The 22,436-nt window shown below is 41.1% G+C and overlaps 2 protein-coding genes across 3 annotated transcripts; both read left to right on the top strand.

Annotated features, from left to right (window-relative positions):
• The first annotated feature begins 6,826 nt into the window (after nt 1–6,826).
• LOC130112927 (uncharacterized) lies at nt 6,827–11,502 on the top strand. Its single transcript, XM_056280449.1, has 5 exons — nt 6,827–6,907; nt 7,123–7,266; nt 8,864–8,989; nt 9,324–11,364; nt 11,480–11,502. Exons 2-5 carry the CDS (start codon nt 7,123–7,125, stop codon nt 11,500–11,502), a joined length of 2,334 nt encoding a protein of 777 aa, XP_056136424.1. The 5' UTR covers nt 6,827–6,907.
• On the top strand, nt 11,425–21,493 carry LOC130113325 (uncharacterized). Of its 2 annotated transcripts, XM_056280911.1 has the most exons (8): nt 11,425–12,138; nt 12,280–12,386; nt 15,901–15,948; nt 16,164–16,298; nt 16,496–16,597; nt 16,776–16,892; nt 19,940–20,022; nt 20,468–21,493. In XM_056280911.1, the coding sequence occupies exons 1-8, from the start codon at nt 11,505–11,507 to the stop codon at nt 20,616–20,618; spliced, it is 1,377 nt and encodes a 458-aa protein (XP_056136886.1). In that variant the 5' UTR covers nt 11,425–11,504; the 3' UTR covers nt 20,619–21,493. The 2 variants fall into 2 exon arrangements, with proteins under 2 accessions (XP_056136886.1, XP_056136887.1); XM_056280912.1 differs by lacking the exon at nt 15,901–15,948.
• The last annotated feature ends 943 nt before the right edge of the window (nt 21,494–22,436 follow it).

The raw sequence follows: 22,436 nt of genomic DNA, 5'->3' as shown, positions 1-22,436 counted from the left end.
CTGCTCCGCCAAGCCAATGTTAACTAAAGAACCTTTTAGAGAAGAAAGTACATTAGAAAAAATAATTACACAGTGGTGGTAACTGTATTTTTACTGTTTTGTACTGTGTTGTCATTCACATGAGGTCCAAAGTGTATTCTCTTTGTGTGAATTGTTCTATATCAGGAATTCTGTGAAATTCTGTCGTGTGTGTGTGTGTGTGTGTGTGTGTGTGTGTGTGTGTGTGTGTGTGTGTGTGTGTGTGTGTGTGTGTGTGTGTGTGTGTGTGTGTGTGTGTGTGTGTGTGTGTGTGTGTGTGTGTATTGTTTCGGTATTGGTATATTTACTTGGCTGTACTTTTCCGACAGTCTCTCTCAGATTTTTTCTTTGACTCTTAATTTTTCTCTCTCTGCCCTTCGGTTCACAAACCCAAACTGGCTTCTGTTATAAGATACATTCTGGCTCTGTAGGAGGAGGGAAAGAAAGCAGTTGATATTTGAAAACGACACACCGCAGAACAGCATTTTATCTTAAAGTGGCATACATTTGATACACGTTCTCTGACCTTGGATTGGTACGTGAGAATTTTTAAGGGAGAGGATCCATTTGTTGCCAGGTTTGGATTAGGATTAAAATTGTCTCGGCTCTCTGAGTTTCTCTCTCAAAATGTTTCTTGTTTGGGGCGTCCGGGTAGCATAGCGGTCTATTTCGTTGCCTACCAACACGGGGATTGCTGGTGCGAATCCTCGTGTTGCCTCCGACTTGGCCAGGTGTCCCTGCAGACACAATCGGCTGTGTCTGCGGGTGGGAAGCCGGATGTGGGTATGGGTCTTGGTCGCTGCACTAGCACCTCCTCTGGTCAGTCAGGGTGCCTGTTTGGGGGGGAGGGGAAACTGGGGGGAATAGCATGATCCTCCCACGCGCTACGTTCCCCTGGTGAAACTCCTCACTGTCAGGTGAAAGGAAGTGGCTGGCGACTCCACATGTATCGTAGGAAGCATGTTGTAGTCTGCAGCCCTCTCCAGATCGGCAGAGCAGGTGGAGCAGCGACTGGGACGGCTCAGAGAGCAGGGTGATTGGCCAGCTACAAATGAGGAGAAAAAAGGGGAAAAATCCAAAATAAATATATATATATTTCTTGTTCGGAGGGGCGAGTGACTCGGCCTGCTCCTATGCAGCATCAAAAAGAAGCCAAGATGCCGTGTGTGGCGTTGTGGAAGAATGGTGGAAAATCAGCACAGGCCGGTTGACCTGTGCTTGTAGCTGTGCTTAATGGCCTACACTGACCAATCAGGAATCGGGTTGTGACAGCATTTAATCACGCACTAATCACTGTGTATTGTTGTTAGAGCTGTGTCATGGCCATTGGGTTTATAATATCCGTTTATGTGATTTGGCACTTGCACACTTGCACTAAGACTTCAATTGGGTTTTTTCCCTCAAATATAATAAATCTTTTGAAATGCATTTATAGTTTGCTTTCAAATGAAAAAGGTCTTTTCTTTCAGACTGTTATCTAAATTAGAGTATATGTTAGTATGGTTTAGTGTGGAATTGTACTACCTATTGACTCCCCTTGCATTTTACTATTAAGTTCACATTTTGTGCAAATGTGTGATTATTGACAGCTAACAGACACGATGACTCTCCAAAGTAACAATATTGACATGTTTGACAGAGTCCCCAGTCACACAAATGGATGTTATTTCCTATAAGCTTTACCATAAAACCAGTCATAATGTGGTCTATATGCTAAGGATTTTTGTCTATGTATGGTAGAGTCTGGGATTTTATAAAGACATCGATCTTTACATCGTTTGTAACAACCTTTAAAAAAAAAAAAGTAGAAGAAAATCTGTTTGATATATCTCTCTATTTTGCAATTGTACCAAAAGTGGCTTAACTATTGAAGTCAATAGCTTTGTTTTACTCTAGTGACTAGGCTCGTGTGTAACTGTGGGCTAGCATGTGGTGTGCCGTGTAGGTATGTGATGAGGTAACCGTGTTGTTCACTATTTTATGGATGTGACGTTGATTCCTGTTTGATTTCAGGATGGAGTGGGTGACGAAACCATGGGCAACTGCAAACTCTGTCTGTAAGATCCATGTCCATGCTGCCCTGGCACTGAGCCTCAGTATTTCAGATGAGCTAGATCAAGGTGTTTATTTACATTTTGACCTGCACTTATCTACGGATTTGTAAATGTTTATCAAAGCATTATTTTTATTTATTTATTTATTTTAATCAGGCATGTTAGCTGCCTTTCTGATTAGCCCTTTGGTGCTTCTGTGTGCACCATGCAATCTTCAATGCTCGTTTTTGCAGATACAATGGCCCGTGAGTGAAGTAGATGGGGATTGGATGGATAACCTTGCAAGCCAGACAATCCGCTCGCTAGAGATCATCTGACGTGCAAGGTTATGGGGTGGGTAGACGAACACCAAAACAAACAATAGGCCTGTATGGCTGCATCACCCCTACTCTTTCACTGTCATTTTTTTGTGCCGTGTGATTTTTAGATAACATTTGCTTTTGCTGGGCTGTTTTTTTTTATATTTGTATTTGTGTTATTTTAAAAAAATATATTTTAATTGATGTTTATAGTCAATTCTTTTTGTCTTCATTTTTCCTACTGTTCTGTGAATGCCGAGGACATTTGTCAATGTCTGTGCTGTGTTTTTTTTATCTTGTTTTTTTTAATGACGATTCAAATGAGATTTGATGCCACTGCTGTGTAGCAGGTTTGCCTGACAAAAGTGAGGCTCCTCACTTGTCCCCCAATAGTTTCAGGTTAGTGCAAATTGAGTTTCAGAAGCAATGCATTGAACTAGATATTAACCTTCAACGGTTTATAACCTAGAGTCTATGTGAATGATGTGTTCTACTTGAACTACTATTTTGCTTTTCAGTGTGGAGAAAAAAGTGGGCAGTCGGGCAGTTCCTTCATCTGTACCTTTTTTCAAAATACTGTAAAACTCAAGCAGGAGGAGAGAGGCGGTGATAGGAGGTAGAAAAGTGTTAATGCACCGTAAACTCTCACAATGGTGACCATCTGCAGGTTCAGTCAACCACGAAGCCGGAGAACCACAAACGTCAAAAATTTTCCGACACGAGCCATTTCTTCTTTGTAACACTGGAGTACACCCAACCGCCATTTAGAGGCGAGCAAACATGGGCACTGTAAACGTGCACATGCACAAACGCAGTATATTTGTGTATGTGATGTGTTATGTTATAAAGCTGGTATTCTACCGTATTTGGTAGGGGCCGGATGCTTCCCATTGTGAAATTGTGATCTCCAGCTCTTTTGCTTTTCACCTGTCCTTTGTGCTTTTTTTTTTTTTTTTTTTTTGAAAGATGTTACTTTTTACTGGCCAGTGCTGTGGGATGCTAGGTGGTAGATTAAGGGAAGGGGAGGGGGCAACTGGTACGAAAACTAAGTTATGGCAAGCTAGAACAACATATGAATCTATGAGGTGCTTCTCAAGAGTATGCGTCACCGTCCAAGTCCAGTTGTACCAAATATGATTTCACCTTGCTGGTTCGTATTGTCCGTGCTTTTTCTGTTCATTCTCCCAATGTCATTTGGAGAGGATGCTTAGTGAGTGAAGGTATTACATGGTGGCTGTTATTAAATGAACATCTCTAATTATGCAAACTGGGTATTCCCCTTTTAGAAGAGGCAAAGTTAGTTATGCTAGTCTAGTTGTTGTCTCAAGTCATTGTCAGCGCTAAAACCTGCAGGTTCTAAGTGTGAAGTGATGAGGTCAGTAGCTTTTTATACAGTGTTTAACAATCTGGTTATTAAATGCCATAATCAGTCTTTTCCCATCTTGAAACCTAGCTTGCATGGGTTGACTGCCCTTGCTTATCCCAGTGTTGGCTAACATATTAAGACTAACCATGAGAGCACTAAGTAATGCTTTAATTCTCGTTTTCAATATGGAAGAAGATTGTGTGCAATCTAGCCTTGTGCTAATCCTTCAGTAAAACCCAAAATCCCATAATTTTTGCTTATTACACTCCGTGTTTCTTCACTGGTCAAATTCCCCTCGTGACAGAGTGGTCTCCATCTGCCCTGCACTCCTCTACTCTTGGTCTCTCTGCAAGGTGCTGTGCCTGGCATGGGTCTGTACTCTCTCACTAGGCACCTGAGGTGAACTATTACAACCATTGTCACATGGTGAAAGTAGTCATCCAACAAACTGGGTTCTGTAATTTTATATTTGGATAGGAAAGTTGAAAGTTTTTCATATCAGCATTAATGGAGTATGGATGACAAACACCATTGCTCTCCGTTACCGTCTATTGATGCACCTATCCCAGGCACAGGACTCATCACACATGCACAAATCTTGCGGCCATGCTGTCGTTACGAAAAAACATCTCATTACAAACCCCACAGCCACTCATTTAGTGGGAAGGGAGAAGTCAAGAGTTGCCCAATGGAAATCTGTTTGTTTCCTGCTCAGTCTTTTCCACAAATACTCCTAGTATAGCAAGGTAGACCGGTAGACTGGCGCAACTTTTTCCAAAAAGGTTTGACTTTTCCAGATCACACAAATCATTAACTTACCTTGCTGCTTGGTCAATAAGTATGCACTCATTCTGTTGTTCTCCCTTCTAGTGAATCACGACACCAGATGCTAAAAAGCCCTCTCACCTCACCTCCACTCTCCCGTCCGATCACGATCAATGAAAGTAAATGAACCAAGGATTCCTTTGATCTTTAGTTTGGCGTGTTCATCAATAATGTTTGCATTGGCCCTCAAAAACAGAGCTTTCTCCCTCTCTCTCTCTCTCTCTCCCCCCCCCCCTCTCTCTCTCTCTCTCTCAAGCAAAAGTACTCAAATGGGAAATTTTAGCTGCCATTCAGGTGTCCCATCCCCTCATTTCTATCACTAATATCTGATCTGTTTTGTTTTTTTGTTTTTTTTTTCTTTCTTAACTTATTTTCATGATATCAACTGGTTATATGATTAGGTTGCTCATGGGAACTGGGATATTTTTGTGTTTCTGAAATATATTAATGGTCAGTTTAAAGCTATAGAAAAGTCGTGAGTTTGTGCAAATATGGCATATTCAGAAATTACCTTGTAATAGAAATTCTGTGTTTTGTAATTTTTCTGTATGGGGTGTAATAAATTATTCTACTACAGTACTTTCTATGGGAAAATACTTAAAAATGTGACAGTCTTTGTAAGTATCTATCATCAACTAAATTATTGTACTTTTTTGCAGTTTGTATATCCGTACGTGATGATGACGATGTACTGGAAATCATGAAATTAACTGTTCCATCGTCAGTCTGACGCATCTTTTAATTTATTGATGTATATATTGTATGTTTGTTGATAAACAGCTTAGTTTATTTTGTATATGACAAGTAAACATGTTTGAAAATGGAACATGTGTTCTGTAATGTTTTATAAAATCTTGATATATATATATATATATATATATATATATATATATATAACGTTTTTTTTCCGAAACCGTCAATGGTGTTATAAGTGCTCAACTAATGGGGAGCTGAATATCAACACAGATACAGGGAAAAAAGACAAAACAAGCCTGTACTGCAATGCATTAAAACTGTATTTTTCCTGTATCTGTGTTGATATATATATATATATATATATATATATATATATATATATATATATATATAACTTTGTTAAAAGAAACACTCAATGGTGGGGAAAGTGCTCAACAAATAAGGAGCAAAATAATAGCTGACGACAGCTGATCATTGCTTATGGCATGAAACAGGCTCGTACTGTCTCATAAAGAATTTACTTTATTTTATATATATATATTATATATAATTGGACGCTGAAATGATGCAGATATGAAGCCGGAATTATTTTGCATTTTAACGTTGATTATAAATGACATATACCCGAAGTCACTTGAATTAATCGCTTATAACTTGATTGTAAACCAGTGAACCGCTTGATCCTATCAGTTGCATCCTTTTCGCCAATTACAGACAGCCATGTTGTTCACGTCCTCGTTTCAAAATTGTAGTCTTTATACAAAAACAAGAAGAGAATGACTGTGTTCACCATACGTGTGGAAACTGATCGGGTCTAAAGTTCTGCTCAGTTTAACTTTAATCACATTATCGCTTCTGGTTCATGTCTCGGTCCTATGCTGACGGTCGTTGCATTTGTAAATATACCAATTGTTGATAATTGAGCAATATTTTTCAGATTTTTTTTTTTACTCCCCCTCAAACCTTAAACTATCCGGGGGTAAAACGAAATACTTCCGACGAGATTATCATGAATGGCCAAATGTCCATTATAAAAGAATGATAAAAGTAACATTCATTCCTTCCATTTATTGGCACTATTGTGCAAAATAGATAAGCATGACGGACCAGAGCTTTATATTTCATTTGCGAGCGTATATCAATAGTGGGGATCGATATCTATGTCGGTATGGACGTTTGACTTTATTTGGCACTTAGATTCGTTACTGCAGCTTGGCTGATTATCTTCGTTACTTTCGTTTCTTTGTTTTGGCTCCTGTAGGCGGTATGGTTGGCTTTAGCACGGCGTCGCTGCGAAACATGTTTGGTGAAAACCAAAACACGGAGCGATGTCTCGTCAAAAAAATGCTCACTTTGGCTGCCTCTTGAAAACGTTTAAGTGAGAGTCAATAACGTTTAATGACTTGCTTTGAAGTGGCAACGTTGTAGTTGGCTTAAGCTCGTTTGTTTGGCTAAGCGATCGTTTCTTTGACTTCGTCTACGCTACGTTAAAATCCATGCCGGGGTTTGTAAACGCCGAGGCAGTTTCCAAACTCTGCTGGAAGAGAGGCGGGTAAAGATGTAAATATCCGCCACACCACTCGGTCGGCGATTTTAGTCCGAGAAATTACCAGTGGTTCTTACAGAACTTTGTCCCTTACGATAAACAGGTAGCATTGGTCAGTTACCGCTGGTTTGGGTAACCCATATACTTAAATATTTTTTTACATTTTATTTGATTGATCCCCGGGTCGTATCAATAGAGTTTGAACGCTAACCGGGCTAAGGCTAACGTTAGCTTGCTAACATTTACTTAAGCTAGAGAGATCTCCAGCCGAAAAAGAAACGTTTGTTAATTTACTGCTAGTTGTCCAATCCTCTATAGATGGAAGATTACAACGAGTTTGTGCAAAATCGTCTTTCCCAGCTGAGAGAAAGTAAAGAAAACCAGCCTTCAGCACGTGGAAGAGGGTTTAGCGATGGAACATCTCTTATTCGCTTCTATGGACGACGAATCCTCCCTCCCTTGGTACGAAGGCTTATCTTTATCTGTTAGCTAACTGCTGTTTGAGTTTCTCGATGATGACAATAATAGGAAGATTCACACTCATCTGCCGACTGTTATGGCGTTCGTGATATCTCCTCTAACATCTTGATCTATGCTCAATAATCCAGGTAAGGAAATGCCAGAAAGTTGAATCCGTTCATCTGGACACAACGTTTATTGGGAGATGAGTGATGAAAAGTTTCTCCCAATAAACGTTGTGTCCAGATGAACTAATTCAACTCTCTGGTATACTCCTTTAACATAACGTATATAATGCATTTGCTACGGCGTGTGTCTCATGATTTATTTTCTAATTAAGCGAGCTGTCATGGCGTTTATCAGTGATGCATACAACATTTCAGGGCTGCGTACTCAACCATTTACATACATATACACTGGTGGGTGTACAAAACATTAGCAAGACATTGACATTATTGCTTTTTGCCCTCACAACATCTTCAAAACTTCGGACAATGTACTCAACGAAGTGTTGAAAGACACCTAAAGGGATGCTGGCCCTTGCTGACTCAAATGTTTCTAACGGTGAGATGGACTGCATTTATATAACGCTTTTCTAGCTGCAACAGCCACTCAAAGTGCTTTACAATCAATGAATGCCTCACATTCACACATTCAAACACTGACGGCGGTGTCAGCCATGCAAGGCGCCAAACAGTTCATCGGGAGCAGTTAGAGGTTAGGTGTCTTGCTCAATGACACCAACATTTTTGCAAGGAGGAGCCGAGGATCAAACCAACAACCCTCCAGACGACCTGCTCTACTCCCTGAGCCACTGTCGCCCTTCAAACAGTTGTATTGAGTTGACTGGTAGTGGAACTGTACTTTCGAATTGCTCCTTTATATCTCATCTCACAGATATTCCATTGGATTTATGATGTGGTGTCTGAGAAGGCCACTGCAGTAAACTAACAATCTTGATGTCTCAACATCAAGGAATTAGCATGAGGAATTATCAAGTTAAATACAAAACATTCACAAATGGATATTTGCTTCTACTGACATCCTTAAACCACTCCAACTTCAGTATCTTGCTTTTCACAACAAGAAGTGGGTCGAGTTGTGTTAAAATACAACAGGTTTTTCCATTTTTATGGTCTTCATGGCCTGTTTCTCTGGACCGTCAGTTGACTAACTGTAGATAATTTGTTGCTCATAAAAGATTTTTTTCAGCACCATTTCTTTTCCACTAGCCTGCCATTGACTGTCTTTTTTTGTGCTACCATGAAATAACCCTGCATTGCAGTTCTTGAGACATTCATACCAGCCCCTGGAGCCTTTTATCATTGTGTCCAAAATTTCTTTTCACATCTATTCTCCCTCATGTGCACAATCCATGTTTCTGTTCTCTCAAGCCTCAAAAGTAATTCTTTAGCCTATCTCCTCTTCTTTGCTCTTATTCATTTAGGTGAATTTGTTTGGTAAAATTATCTAGGGACTATAGCTTCTATTTGGATTTATCTGATCAGTATTTCAACAAATGAACATGTGTCCCTGCTTTGTAGAGTCAGTGTATATGATTGCTAACTTTCCAAAACCTTTTTTTTTCTTACAATGACAGCTGTCTGGCAAACAGAGAGAGGAAATTCAGAGACTCAAAACTACTTTCCAAAATTCAATTGAGCAGAGAAAATCAAAGGCTGATGCAAAAGTGGCCTGCGTACAAAACATTCTACACACTGTTCAGGTAATAACAATTCTTCATCTTTTAACTTGACTAATATAGAAAGCATCTTCCATTATTACACCTGAATTACAAATGCATTTTGGAGTGCCCATTTCAAATGGACAATTCTTTTTACAGTACTCTCTTGTAACGACTTTACTTGTTAAATGAGAAATTGGCCATGTCTCTTATGTTTTCATGTTTCTTTCATGATAACTAACTCAAATCACAAAAACAAGGGTAAGTACGAGTAAGACTCGGAGATCCTTAACTTGTCAAACTTAACTTGTCGAATGAGAGATTGCCCATTTCTCTGACCTTGTTTTTTCTTCTTCTGTCAACCAATGTATTGCAGCTGAGGAAAGTGCCTACATTGGAGGAGTTTTTTCATGAAGACCCAGAGTTGCCTACACTGAAATCCTCATATTCCCACTTCACCAGCAATGCATTAATGTCTCATAGTGATGATGTCAGAGACACCAGGGATAGTCTGTTGTTCTCGCCACTGTCTGGCCTGCATGATGGAAGGGATGGTATCTATGGTTCTCCCTTGACATCAACCAAATATTGTGCCCTTTCTGATCATCGCCTCACTTCTGATCAATGTGAGGAGAAACTGCCATCACAGCCAACTACAGATCCCCCTGCTGATATAAGCCACCAGTCGCTGTCTTCAGGCTATGTAACCTATGACAATGCAGAAAATGGCACCAGTGTCTCTGCTAAGATTGAGCCAGGAGAAGAGAACCATGAATTTGACTCTGAGCAGGAAGCTAAAAATATGGGTGCCTTTTTCCTGCACAAGACTTCAGATACAATCACAAAGATTCCAGATATTATCAGCCACCCTCCCATAGATGGAGAAGAACTGGAGAGGTGTGCAATGAGAGTATCTGTTTATGATAATTTTATAATGGGTCACCAGCTAAAGGATAATAGCCCTTCACCCCAACATAATTCCGTGATCGTGGCCAACTCAGTACAGTTGGAAACTTCATTTGGAAATGAGGTAAGAAGTCCTTCAATTGGGGCATCCAAAATTACTCATCTGGGAAGTAGAGATTGTGAAGCTATTCCCCTTTTCAGCCAAATAAATGAACTTGGCCAAGTTCAAAATACAATTGGAGATGAAGGAACAGTCCATGAAGTCAAAACTAGTTGTTGTCCAAAGTCTTCACATTCACCAGCTACTATTCATACAGCTGCATCAGCAAACCAAACACAAATTCAATGTAAGTGCAGAGAAGTGGAACTGATGGGCAACCAGGTTAATAAAACAGACTCAAAGCCTTTTGAGAAACCCTACCGCTTCAGTCTCCAGGCCCTGCTGAAAAAATCCCAGGAGTATCGGCGTCATCAGAGAATGATTAGGAACCAGACAAAGAACTCTAAAGTCCAAGAGACAGCACAGGAAAAGCTGGAAAAACAAGAGGAGAAGGAAGAGGACCTTTCTGACAAGGAGAATGATGAATTCCCCAAGGGGACATTGACTACAGAGAGAGGGAAAACAGAAGAAAACGGTGAACTTGGAGGGAACCATGTTCACTTTCTGCTGCCAGTGGAAATGTCACCAAAAAATTTTTGGGAGGATGATGAGGAGAAAATATCCAGGAGTGAGCCAATTCTTGTTGAGTACCATGGAGAAAAGTCAAAATTTAAATCTCAGAGCAAACATATGACTGAAGATGGAAACACAGAGATACCGACTGGAGTTGAAGGAGAAACACCCTTTAATCAGTTGGACAACTCACAAGAGGTCAGAACAGAGCCCACACAAATGAGTACCTTCTCTGAGCTGCAGTCTGATAACTCCCTGGTCCCTGAGGCCTTTTCTTTGACAAACAAACAGAATGCCAAATACATCCTATCTAGTTCTAAAAATGTAGGGAAGTTCCAGACTGTCCCAACCCCTAAGTTATCTATGAGTCCAGTTTGCTTTAAGAGCAAAGGCGATTTTAAAGTATCAAGAGCTATTGAGAATACTGGTGCCCCAAAGAGGAAAGTTCTGGCGAATACAGCCCTAAATGAAGACAACAAGGTGAAGACAGAAATTAATCTGGGACAAAAAAGTAAGCGATGGCTGAATGTTTTTCCAACTACATGTCAAGCGAGTGAAGGCGATGTAGCAAGGGTATCTGCTAGGAGCGCAGATCAAGCACAGCAGATACATCAGCTTGAGTTGAACCTTTCAAGTCTAAAAGATCTCATCTCAGATCTTGAGTCCACGCTTGTAGAAAACATGGAGAGTCACTGGCAGGCAGATTATCTGCACCTCCCTGGTGACTTTTGTTGTAAGGGTATTCAACACATTGAACAGACAGACACGATTAATAAAGATCAACAGATTGGCCAGAACAATCAAAAGGATTGTGATCATTTGGAGGACAGGCCGGCTGGTAATGATAGAAATGATATAGAGCAAGAGCAAAGTTACATTGAGTGGCAGGGAAGAAAATCATTAGATAATTACAAGAATAAGCAAGAGCTAAGAACTGAACCAAGGGACAACAGCCCCAAAGATAATTTCCCCTTAACTATGGTAAAAAGGAATGACACTGTCAACGTAAAGGATTTCAATCTTGTCGAGACCTCCGATCTTGAGCGTGTAGAAGTGACAGAAAAAGGAGGACATCCTATGTCAGGTATGGCTCCTTCTAGGGTGCAGCAGTCAGACTGGAAACCACTGGCAAAGGACCTTAGTATTATGAATTATGGCGATCAGAGGGTCTGTACAAAACAGCAGCAATCATCAAAATGTATCAACTCCCTGGCCCAGAGGATGCGCATTCCTTATGCGTTCCGGAAGGTTTCATCCAACACCAGAGTTGTATGTAAAGACTCAGTTTTGTCAGACTCTAGTAACCAGCCCAAAGAAAGGAAAAATGAAATGAGTGTAGAAGGAGAGAACTCAGCCCACTCCCTGTCTCTTAACCAATCATATGATGTCGATACACCATCTGAGCTGTGGTTGCACGAAGGGTTAGGCTTTGGTTCAAAAAGTTACTGTGTTCAGGAAAAGTATTTAACCCCAGAGAACCAAGGAGGAGGTCACAGAGGGGTTTCCAAGGCCAAACGTAGACTGCTTATGCAAACAACGGAGGGGAATGAAGAAAGGATAGAAAGTGGAGGAGCCAGATGGGTTGTCAGACCTCACTCCAGTGCTCCTAAAGGTAACAGAATAACAATGATGTAGGCTTAAGCTTAAGCATGTGTGTGAGGTCTGTGCTCTTTAATTGTCAAGATTTGTTGGCACATATTTGAAAAATGCATCATTCTGCATCTCAATTTTGCTTCATTGCACTGGCATCAAGACCCTAACAAGCAGGAGGACAAGTCCCAGCAGCAGACACAGGCCCATGCAATTCAGGTCAGAGCCCTGGAAGATGAGCAGAGGAGACGGCAACTGGAGCAAATACAGGTAAGAAGCGGCAAAGTCAGATACACTCAAAGGCAGGACATATTAGATATTATTGATTATGGGGAATCGTGGTATAACAAATTTCATGGGGATTGAAATGCCAGATATGACCTCAAATAAAAAGCTGATTGAAAAATGAAAGCAGGTGCCGGTGACAGATCTTTGTTGTGCACTTTCTGCCAGGCCGGTTCTGGTATACCTTCTTTTTGCTACACAAATGAACCCGTAACATTTAAAGTATTTATTTTGCTATCTTATTCAGAGCATCTCAGTATTTAGGCAAGTCAGAGTTCAGTGTGTTGCTTTCACATTCAGAGAGGGCTTTTGGCTCTGGCTTGAATGGAACCTGCAACCTTCATATATTCAGATATTCGAGCCACCGTTTTTAATTATGTTAAGGTATGTTTAATTATCATTCAGCATATTGGATTGACCCTACCCAGTGGTGACAACTTTAATCTGGCTAATTCCACCATTGCTTATCACAATTTTGTCCTGCACTCAGAATGTAAAATGGGCTGACATGAATATCAATAGTTATTTCAATTATATGAACTTGCATAACATGGTGTCGACCACTAAGGCGATAAATTTAGTATGACATATTTTCAGTGTTGACTCACAATTTTCTCCCAAGACTGGAAATGTAAATGTATCTTATCCTCTGACTATAAGAATCGTAATACTTGGACTGAAAGAAATGAAATGCAGACTATATATTGGCTCATCTCTGAAATCCACACCAAATGGAGCATGTTTGAAATTCACATAAAACTAAAGTGATATACGACCAAAATTTAAGATGGAAAAGGAAACACAAATCACAAAAACAAGGGTAATTATGAGTAGGACTCGCTGATCCATACGCCGATCCATACTTGCATTTCCCTGTTTCCGTTGCATTTTATTTTGTGGGACATTATATCACATTCCGTCATACAGATGTATAATAAGATAATTGCTATACACTGCAATAATTTGTCCCAGCAGGTTGCTGCCTGGGCGGCATGGTGGCACAGTGGTTAGTGCAGTCGCCTCATAGCAAGAAGGTCCTGGGTTCGAACCCTGGGGTAGTCCAACCTGGGGGGTCGTCCTGGGTTGTCCTCTGTATGGAGTTTGCATGTTCTCCCCGTGTCTGTGTGGGTTTTCTCCGGGTGCTCCGGTTTCCTCCCACAGTCCAAAGACGTGTAGGTCAGGTGAATCGTCCATACTAAATTGTCCCTAGGTATGAATGGGTGTGTGTGGGGGGGGGGTGGGTGTGGGCCCTGTGATGGCCTGGCGGCCTGTCCAGGGTGTCTCCCCACCTGCCGCCCAATGACTGCTGGGATAGGCTCCAGCATCCGTGACCCTGAGAGCAGGATAAGCGGTTAGGATAATGGATGGATGGAAGGTTGCTGCCTCTATCAAAGGCCATCTATGAGATTTTTTTTTAAAGAACTGCAGTTGAAGCTGTAGAATTTATAACCCTCTCAACAGTTCGTCATATTTTAAAAGTATGGTGAACGAAAATGTTTCATGAGAGTAAGAAGCAGTATGATTGGCAGTTGTTTTTTTTGTTTGTTTGTTTTTTTGTTTTGTTTTTTTGCATGATTCTTGTCCTTTTATTTTGCTAATTTAATGGTCTGTCTCCTTGAGAATTCAACTCGGTAAATAATTAACCTGTAAAGCACAATTCAAAGCGTGCACGAGTAGGAACTGGCAGTTGGAGTTAGGCCATATGCACATTCTTGTTGCACTGATTTCAAGCAAAACAGGGCAGTGATTAAATGACAATTAAGCCGTCTTTAATAGTTGCTTCCAATTGATTGGTACTGAAACGCCAATTCATAGATCATATTTGAAAACTACACCAAAATTGTATGTACAGTTAGAATCCTTTGCCAGCACTACTCGTTTGCAAAGACGGCAAATTACTTCATTTAGGTCCCACAGCTTGTCGGTTGTATCCAGTTTAAAACCAAAATAATCCCAAAAAAGGGATTTTGTATTCTTTTTCTCAACGAGCTCTTCCATGATTGCATTTACTGAAAATGATGTGTGTGGGGGGGAGATAGATCTGCAATCGCCGATTGTTGTGTTGACTGTGGCCGGCAGAAGAATTTTGACATATCGTCCAACCCTGATAGACACATGTGTATGCACATGTATGTGGACACAAACACACACACACACACACACACACACACACTCACACACACAGTGTTGCTCTACCTGTTCTCAGAGACCCGGGTCGTGGGTAGACTACTGACATCTGCTCATTACAAGAGAGACCTTCACGCTCCAACGTTTAAAAAAAAAAAGCCCAGGGATTCTACCATAAATGTTTCATTGCGTCCCTAAGAGCCGCGCTGGCATCGCAGACTGTTTCTTGTATGTGTATGTGCTTAAGAGTCCGCATGCACGTCTTTCCAAGGACACCCACTGTTTTTTGGCAAGCAATCCTCATATCTTCCTTGTGTGTGTGTGTGTGTGTGTGTGTGTGCTTGTTTGTTTGTGTGTGCACGCGTGTGTGTGTGTGTGTGTGTGCACACATGCGTGCTCACATGCATCAGTACCTGCTTGGCCAGTGTTCTAGCTCTATTAATTACTTTCTCTGTGTAATGTATGCATCTCTAACAACAATATAATTAACATAAACTGTTTAATGAAAGGACCTCTGTCATTTTTCTTTTCTTGTATCCCTCTCCCTTTGTCATTGATGATGTGATGAGGGTTAAGGGAGGGAGCTGGCCACACTGTTTGGTAGAGAAAGTGTATGTGTGTACGTGTGGGAATTGACACAGAAAAGGGAAAAGGATAATTTGTTTAATTCATGAGGCTCTGGTTAAGTGCCACATTGTCCCATAAAGCACCGCCTCTAAAGTTCCCTTCTTCTCCTCCATTCTGCCTCCCCTCTCTCATCCCTCTTTCTTTTGTCTCTCATCTCATCCCCCCCACTGTCATTTTTCACCAATTGTCTCATCCTCCCCTTTCTCTCCTCCCTGTCCTCTCCTGCCTCTTCCATCTCTCCCCGCATGTCTTTACATCTCTATCCTCAATTTATTTCTTCCTCTTGCCTCATTTGCTGCCCTGCGCCAACTCAATGTTTCCCCAACCTTTCCTGCTCACATGCATGTATGTATATGCACATGTATGCACACATACATTCTCCCTCCCATCAGCTCCTACTTACGTCTGACTTCTCGCTCTCTCTCTCGCTCAGTCATTGGCAGCACGTTACCGTGTCTTCCAGAGCGTTGCCTTCCCTTGTCCAGCGTCCAGCTCATGTCTCGGGGACACCTTGACCTCATCTGATACCTCCTCCAAGGTGCCCAAATCACAAGCTTAATCCATGTCTTGATGGGGGTAAAAAAATATGAATTCTTAAAAGATAAATAACCAATACCTAATTACAGTCAAGCATCAGGTTCAGGTCAATAAACTCAGTAAATACACACACACGGCATATACATTTTACCAATTCCTAATCATCACCTTTTTTAATTGTCTTGTTAATTATGCTCTGACACTACAGTATTTCAGCCAGCCTGTCCCTGTGCTGCAGCAGTCTTCGATGCAACAAGTGAGTGTTAGTGAATCCATTTTCATATTCTGTCCCGTTACAATGATGGGCGATGCGTCTGTTGGCCATAATGTGCTAAACAGATGCCAGAGGAAAGACCTTGAGAATCTTGGTGGGAAATTAATTGATTGTCATTGATTAAATTGGTATTCTCCTCTCTCATCGCCTGTGGGCCTCATTACTCACCCCTCATATCTTGTTCTTTCCACCCTCAGCCACCTCCTCCACTTCAACCTTCCACTTCTTTCCCGGAGTGCTGTCGCCCCCTGGTGTTGGCAGCAGTTAAGGGATTCTTGACACGCAGACTCCTAAGGACTGAGAGAGTGGCACAGCTTCTCCGCACCATCAAGGTGAGCAGACAAAGCAGTGTCATGTTTGTTTCTGTGAACATTCCTCCTCTTTTTGTTGACCTTCAATCCCGGCTGTGAAGGAAACAATTTTAAAGAATGCATACATTGGTTATGTGTTGACAAATTACTTCACTGTAGTGTGTGTGTGTCTGTGTGTCTGTGTGTGTCTGTGTGTGTTCGTTCATATGCACACCCAGGACACCCAGCAGTTCCTGCAAGTCTTTGAACGACAGACTCCAGGCAGAGGAGAATTCTGTAGCAGACAGGACTTTTTGCTGCAGGAGAGAGTCACACTGCAGGTATTAACATTCTGTCTGTCTAACACACACCCACATTCTGCCCTTCTGTGGTCATCTTTTGGCTTCCCTCTTTTACCGTGTCATTGAGTATTTATGGCCAACATTAGGTATTACCGGTAATAATATGATGCTGACATTTATGTAAAACCTTCCGCTTTGTGACACTTTTCCATTCCAGCTGCGCTCCGCACGCTATGAAGTCTATGGCATTTTCTTCTGTATGTCTGCTGGGGAGAGGATGCGCCTGATCAGCTGGGACAGAGAACTGGTCAGGGAGAGAGAAGTCAGACGTCAGGTAGCCTTTTCTTAATCTCTGCTTCGGACTGTAAGAAGCACTAACGTACCAAACACATCTATCTGACATACAACAAAGAATAATTGAACATGAGTATGTTGTAGAATTGAAGGAAGCTTGTTGTAGGAACTTTCAGTCTTAACACTAGAACGACCAAGGCCGTCATTTTGACGGTTTTGGATTTTCAAAGTTTAATAACTTTGTGGGAAAAAAAGATACAGACCTTCCACTCCCTGAATGCTCCTAAGATCGACTCCCGTATTTTCACAATGTGTGTCTGGTGTGTGTCTGTGTGGGAGTCTATAAACGGCCAAACTAAAGCACTTGGGGCCTTGATTCTTTTTGGAGGTTATTGGGGATGATCAGGGGCACCTATAAAAAATAGCAGAACATTAAAATTATGCATAATATGCGGAATATGCATAAAATATGTGGAATCCCTTCAGAATCCTGAGCAGTTCAACAAGATGGTGGGCTCTGGCTACGTCACGCCTCGGCTCTTTCCGCCGTTCGCACAAACCTCGCGTTCTTAACGGGTTGCTGGATGGCGGGCGGAGACAGCGAGCAGCGTTGGAAATAGAAAGCGTCCGTGAAATAAGCAACAACGTCAGAGTCGCATTTGCATGGGTCGAGCACGGGCGTATATGGCGGCTGTCACGTGAAGTGAACTCAATAAAGTTTCCTGTTTTTGAATGTAAATCAGCGCGTGCGGGCGGTTCGGGTTTTGGCGGGTCTGACCAACAATACAGTTGTCCGCTGTTGCGCGCGTGGAAGTGTCCGAGTGTCTTATCTGATGAATCACATTTAAAGGCCCAAACATACTCGGGCAGAACGTACGCGGAGCGGACTCCACGAGGAATGTCCGCAGTCATTTGGGCTTCCATAGTCGAGCGCACTTCCGCGTTGTAGTTTCCTGTAAATTTGTCCGTGAAACACTACATTACCCACAATGCTTGTGTGTCGTTTACACTCTTCTGTCATGGCGTCCGACACTGACGACGAGGAAGAGATGCTCTTGCCTGCTGGCTCTACAAGAAAATAAACTGAAGAGACGGTGGTATGTATCCTCTCTGTGACGTGTCGTACAGGTGTGGGTACTTTCGCACCTTCTACTCATATTTTCGGAATGTGTGTGTGTGTGTTAGTGTAGATAGCGGGACCGAAAACTAAAGCATTTATGATCCTAATTCTTTTTGGAGGTGGTAGGTATTGTCTCAGAGAGTAAGGGAAAAATCCCAGAAAATTAAAATTATGCATAAATATGCAAAATATGCATTTTTCTAAAAATGGCTAAAAGCCACTTCTCGGCATTTCAGATGATTCTGAGCATTTGGGGGGAGGGAGTTGGAGTGGGGGGGGGGGGTTAGGGGCAGGGGGAAGGTGGTTAGCTGGCGGGATGAAGAGGAGGGAGATTTAGACGGGTGGATAGCTAATAAACGTCATGATCACCGCAACGTGGTGCGGGTCACTTACTAGTTGCATATATTTGCATTAAAATTAGTTTTAGATCAATTGCACAAAAAAAGTTATGATAAGGTCTACCTAAAATGACCATGAGTGGTCAAAAAGACAGCTCGTAATTTACGTGTCATCGTGCGCATCATTTAACTATTTATGACGTGTGTTGGTCGCGTCATTTCCTTCACGAAGTTCATTGCTCTGTCCTAGAAACACACTAGCATTCTCCAGTGCTGAGTAATAGTCTAAACTTGATTTTTGATTATTGCCAACATGTCTGGTTACAGAAGCCGTTTCAGACACACCATTACTACCACCGGGCGTTGCAGTATTTACAGGCGTTGGACAGCGGCCATTTTAATTTGTTTGAAAAGATAGAGTTTAAAAATCGGTGGTCATTTTGACTGCCCATGGTCGTTTTAGGTAGGAGTGAAATCCCAGTCGTTCTAGTGTTAACTCAGAACTGAGTCCATAATTCAAACACATGCATATCAAATGGGACCATGATGATACTGTATTACTCACAAACTTAAAGGTGCAATGCTTGACATATATTGTTCAGCTATGTGAATAAACAACACAGGTCTTTAACCATCAATAAACAAATTCGGGGGAGAGGAGGGGCATGATTTGTTTCCTTTGTTTTTGTTACTGTGGTTCAGCAACACTGCTTATATTTTCTAGTCACATTATGCTTCAAAAAATCAGAAATATTACACACCATATAACTTTCAAATGTCAGTACAAACAAGAAGTATTTGAAATTGCAGTTTTTTTTTTTGACCCCCCCCCCTTTTTTTTTCTCTCCATATGCATTTGGCCAATTGCCCCACTCTTTGAGCTGTTCCGGTTGCTGCTCCACCCCCTCTGCCGATACGGGGAGGGCTGCAGACTACCACATGCCTCCTCCGATACATGTGGAGTCACCAGCCGCTTCTTTTCACCTGACAGTGAGGCGTTTCACCAGGGGGACGTAGCGCATGAGAGAATCACGCTATTCCCCCCAGTTCCCCCTCCCCCCCGACAGGCGCCCTGACTGACCAGAGGAGGTGCTAGTGCAGCGACCAGGACACATACCCACATCCGGCTTACCACCCGCAGACACGGCCAAGTGTCTCTGTAGGGACGCCCGACCAAGCCGGAGGTAACACACAGGGATCTGAACTGGCGATCCCCGTATTAGTAGGCAACGGAATAGACCGCTACGCTACCCAGATGCCCCTGAAATCATTGCAGTTCTGATCCGATCCAGTTGTGCTCATTAGAATAGAAATAATGAGTTAAATTTCTTCCTCACCAACTCACAAAACTGTTTCCTTTGAGGAGCAAAGTGTACAACTACCTCATGATACCTAAAGTGTGAGGTATTGATTTTTATTTTTTTTTTTGCCCTCTTTTGTTGCATCTGTTTTTTGGTCTCATTTTGATCTGGCAGTGAGGAATGTGAACTATTTTTTTATTTATGCGGTTTCAATTCATATTAACTGCATCGTGGATGGCATTGTACTCCATTTTTAGGTAACTATTTTACCTAATTATTTTCACTAATTATTTACTAAATGTTTGCATGTGTATTTGTGTGGGTTCAGAGCAGGAACACAGGCCGTTCCAAAGGAACGAATTCTTTGTCAGCTGCCACACAAAAATCCCTGGAGAGGAAGAGAGGTTTAATGTGAGTATTTCTTGGTTCTCCCTGGATCCGTTCAGCTCCTTGTCTGATGAATGTGGCAAGTGAAGTGTGTGTGTACACACGCACATGCGTGTGACAGAGTTTCTGCATAAGTGAAAAAAAGTTGATTGAGAAGATGACTGTAACCTAGTTTTCAATTGAGGCAGTTCCACTTGTTGATGCACACAAGGTTTCCACATGGATTAATCCCAGCTAAGCCATCCCACTTACATGTTAGAGAACTAGAAATAAAAATGTCATCAAATGCATGTTGTTTTTCTAAGAGGTACAACTGTAGTGTTAACAGTGTGCTTAATTGTAGTGAAAAAGAAAAAAGAAATTTTGACTTGAAAAGTTGCTTTCTCTGGGCCTTAGAAGGACAATCAAGGGCAATGAATTTGCCAGAACAGACATTTATCAGTGACAAAAACTTGTCTCCCTGCACCAGGATACAGAGGAGGGCAGCAGAGAGGCAGAGAAGGATTGCCACAAGACCTGCACAGAGGTCTGGCCTTACAGATGAGCTGCCATCAAAACCCAAACAGGGACATTTCAAAGCAAATCTGCAGCGGCTTTCCAAAACCACCTATTCCTGTTGACCCAGATGACACATCCCATACAGACTTAAATAAGGAATCTACAAAACCATCTAGTATTTGTGTGTGTCTATATGTATGTGTGTGTGTGTGTGTGTATATATATGTATATTTTATTTTTTTTTTGCAAATGAGACTTTTAAAATTCGATGGCCATTGATGACTTTTATGACACAGTCATGTCATATTCCAAGTGTGCTGTAGATTGATTGAATGTGTTTGCTGGTGCCAACTTTAAGACGGATATAATTTCACAGTTAATCAGTCATCCCATTATATTTTCATATTCAGTGGTTCCCTGGAGAGCTGGATAGGTGTTTACCATTTGAATAATCTCTTAAGGGGCAGATGAGTCCGACATGAGGCTGTAGTGGCTTGCGTAGTTTTACTTTTTCAGTGTTGCATTCATCCATATTCTGCAATCTTAATACTCTGTTCAGAACACCTGGTTTAAATCAGTGTCCCTGTTTTATTATTTATATAACTAACTAACTAACTAACTAACTAACTATATATATATATATATATATATATATATATATATATATATAACTAACTAATTAACTGAGCAAAACAAGGTGTGCATTGCACTCCTTGATGGGCTAGAAACCAAATGATTTTATTAAGGTCAAGTTATTTATTTCCCTGATCTGCTTTCACCAAATCCTGATGAGAACCATCATCTTTTGAAATATCACTCAGTATATTTACTATACTTTTTTTTTAGGTCTTCATTTCAACAGTAAATGCTGTAATTATATCTTTCCGAAGTCCTGTCTTAACATTTTTGGATATTGGTATGGTGAAGGGGCTCAAGTTTAGAAAGTGTTAGTTATTTTTTCACTCCAGCCTACGTGTTTTAAGGAATACTGATTTGTATGTGGTTAATAAAAGTTTCTAATTATTTATCAAATGCTGTTTTAAAGTGGTGTCAGTAGTGCACTGTTTGCTGAGGAGTATATGGTTGGTTGCAGCAATGCTCATGTGTGCACAAGTTTTTAATTGCTTTTGTTTGGGGGGGGGGGCATTTTGACAGATAGTCACAGATACAAGCGCATATCACTGACATTGCAGCAATGAATAATTTTTGGATAATGGTGGACTATTTTAAGAATATGCTTAATGAGATTACAATTATATTAAATAACAACAAAAAAAGCATTAACGTAGTTGTGATTTGGATTTTTAATAGATTTTAAAATTAATTGCCAAAGTGTTATATTAAACAGTGGTGCTTGCAAGTTTGTGAACCCTTTAGAATGTTCTATATTTCTGCATAAATATGACCTAAAACATCATCAGATTTTCACACAAGTCCTAAAGTAGATAAAGAGAACCCAATTAAGCAAATGAGACAAAAATATTATATTTGGTCATTTATTTATTGAGGAAAATGATCCAATATTACATATCTGTGAGTGGCAAAAGTATGTGAACCTCTAGGATTAGCAGTTAATTTGAAGGTGAAATTAGAGTCAGGTGTTTTCAATCAATGGGATCACAATCGGGTGTGAGTGGGCGCCCTGTTTTATTTAAAGAACAGGGATCTATCGAAGTCTTCATAACACATGTTTGTGGAAGTGTATCATGGCAAGAACAAAGGAGATTTCTGAGGATCTCAGAAAAAGTGTTGTTGATGCTCATTAGACTGGAAAAGGTTACAAAACCATCTCTAAAGAGTTTGGACTCCACCAATCCACAGTCAAACAGATTGTGTACAAATGGAGGAAATTCAAGACCATTGTTACCCTCCCCAGGAGTGGTCGACCATCAAAGATCACTCCAAGAGCAAGGTGTGTAATAGTCAGCCAGGTCACAAAG

The sequence above is a fragment of the Lampris incognitus genome, chromosome 5 (assembly GCF_029633865.1).
Source record: "Lampris incognitus isolate fLamInc1 chromosome 5, fLamInc1.hap2, whole genome shotgun sequence".
Classification (NCBI taxonomy): domain Eukaryota; kingdom Metazoa; phylum Chordata; class Actinopteri; order Lampriformes; family Lampridae; genus Lampris; species Lampris incognitus.
The sequence above is the reverse complement of the archived record's forward strand: the minus strand, read 5'-3'. Positions and strand labels throughout refer to the sequence as shown.

Coding starts and splice junctions, on each gene's coding strand:
- LOC130112927 (XM_056280449.1), top strand. CDS start 7,123: ATGGAAGATTACAACGAGTTTGTGCAAAATCGTCTTTCCCAGCTGAGA. Junction 7,267..8,863: donor GACGAATCCTCCCTCCCTTG/GTACGAAGGCTT, acceptor TTACAATGACAG/CTGTCTGGCAAACAGAGAGA. Junction 8,990..9,323: donor ACATTCTACACACTGTTCAG/GTAATAACAATT, acceptor AATGTATTGCAG/CTGAGGAAAGTGCCTACATT.
- LOC130113325 (XM_056280911.1), top strand. CDS start 11,505: ATGGTAAAAAGGAATGACACTGTCAACGTAAAGGATTTCAATCTTGTC. Junction 12,387..15,900: donor GGCAACTGGAGCAAATACAG/GTAAGAAGCGGC, acceptor CTGACACTACAG/TATTTCAGCCAGCCTGTCCC. Junction 16,893..19,939: donor AGAGAGAAGTCAGACGTCAG/GTAGCCTTTTCT, acceptor GTGTGGGTTCAG/AGCAGGAACACAGGCCGTTC.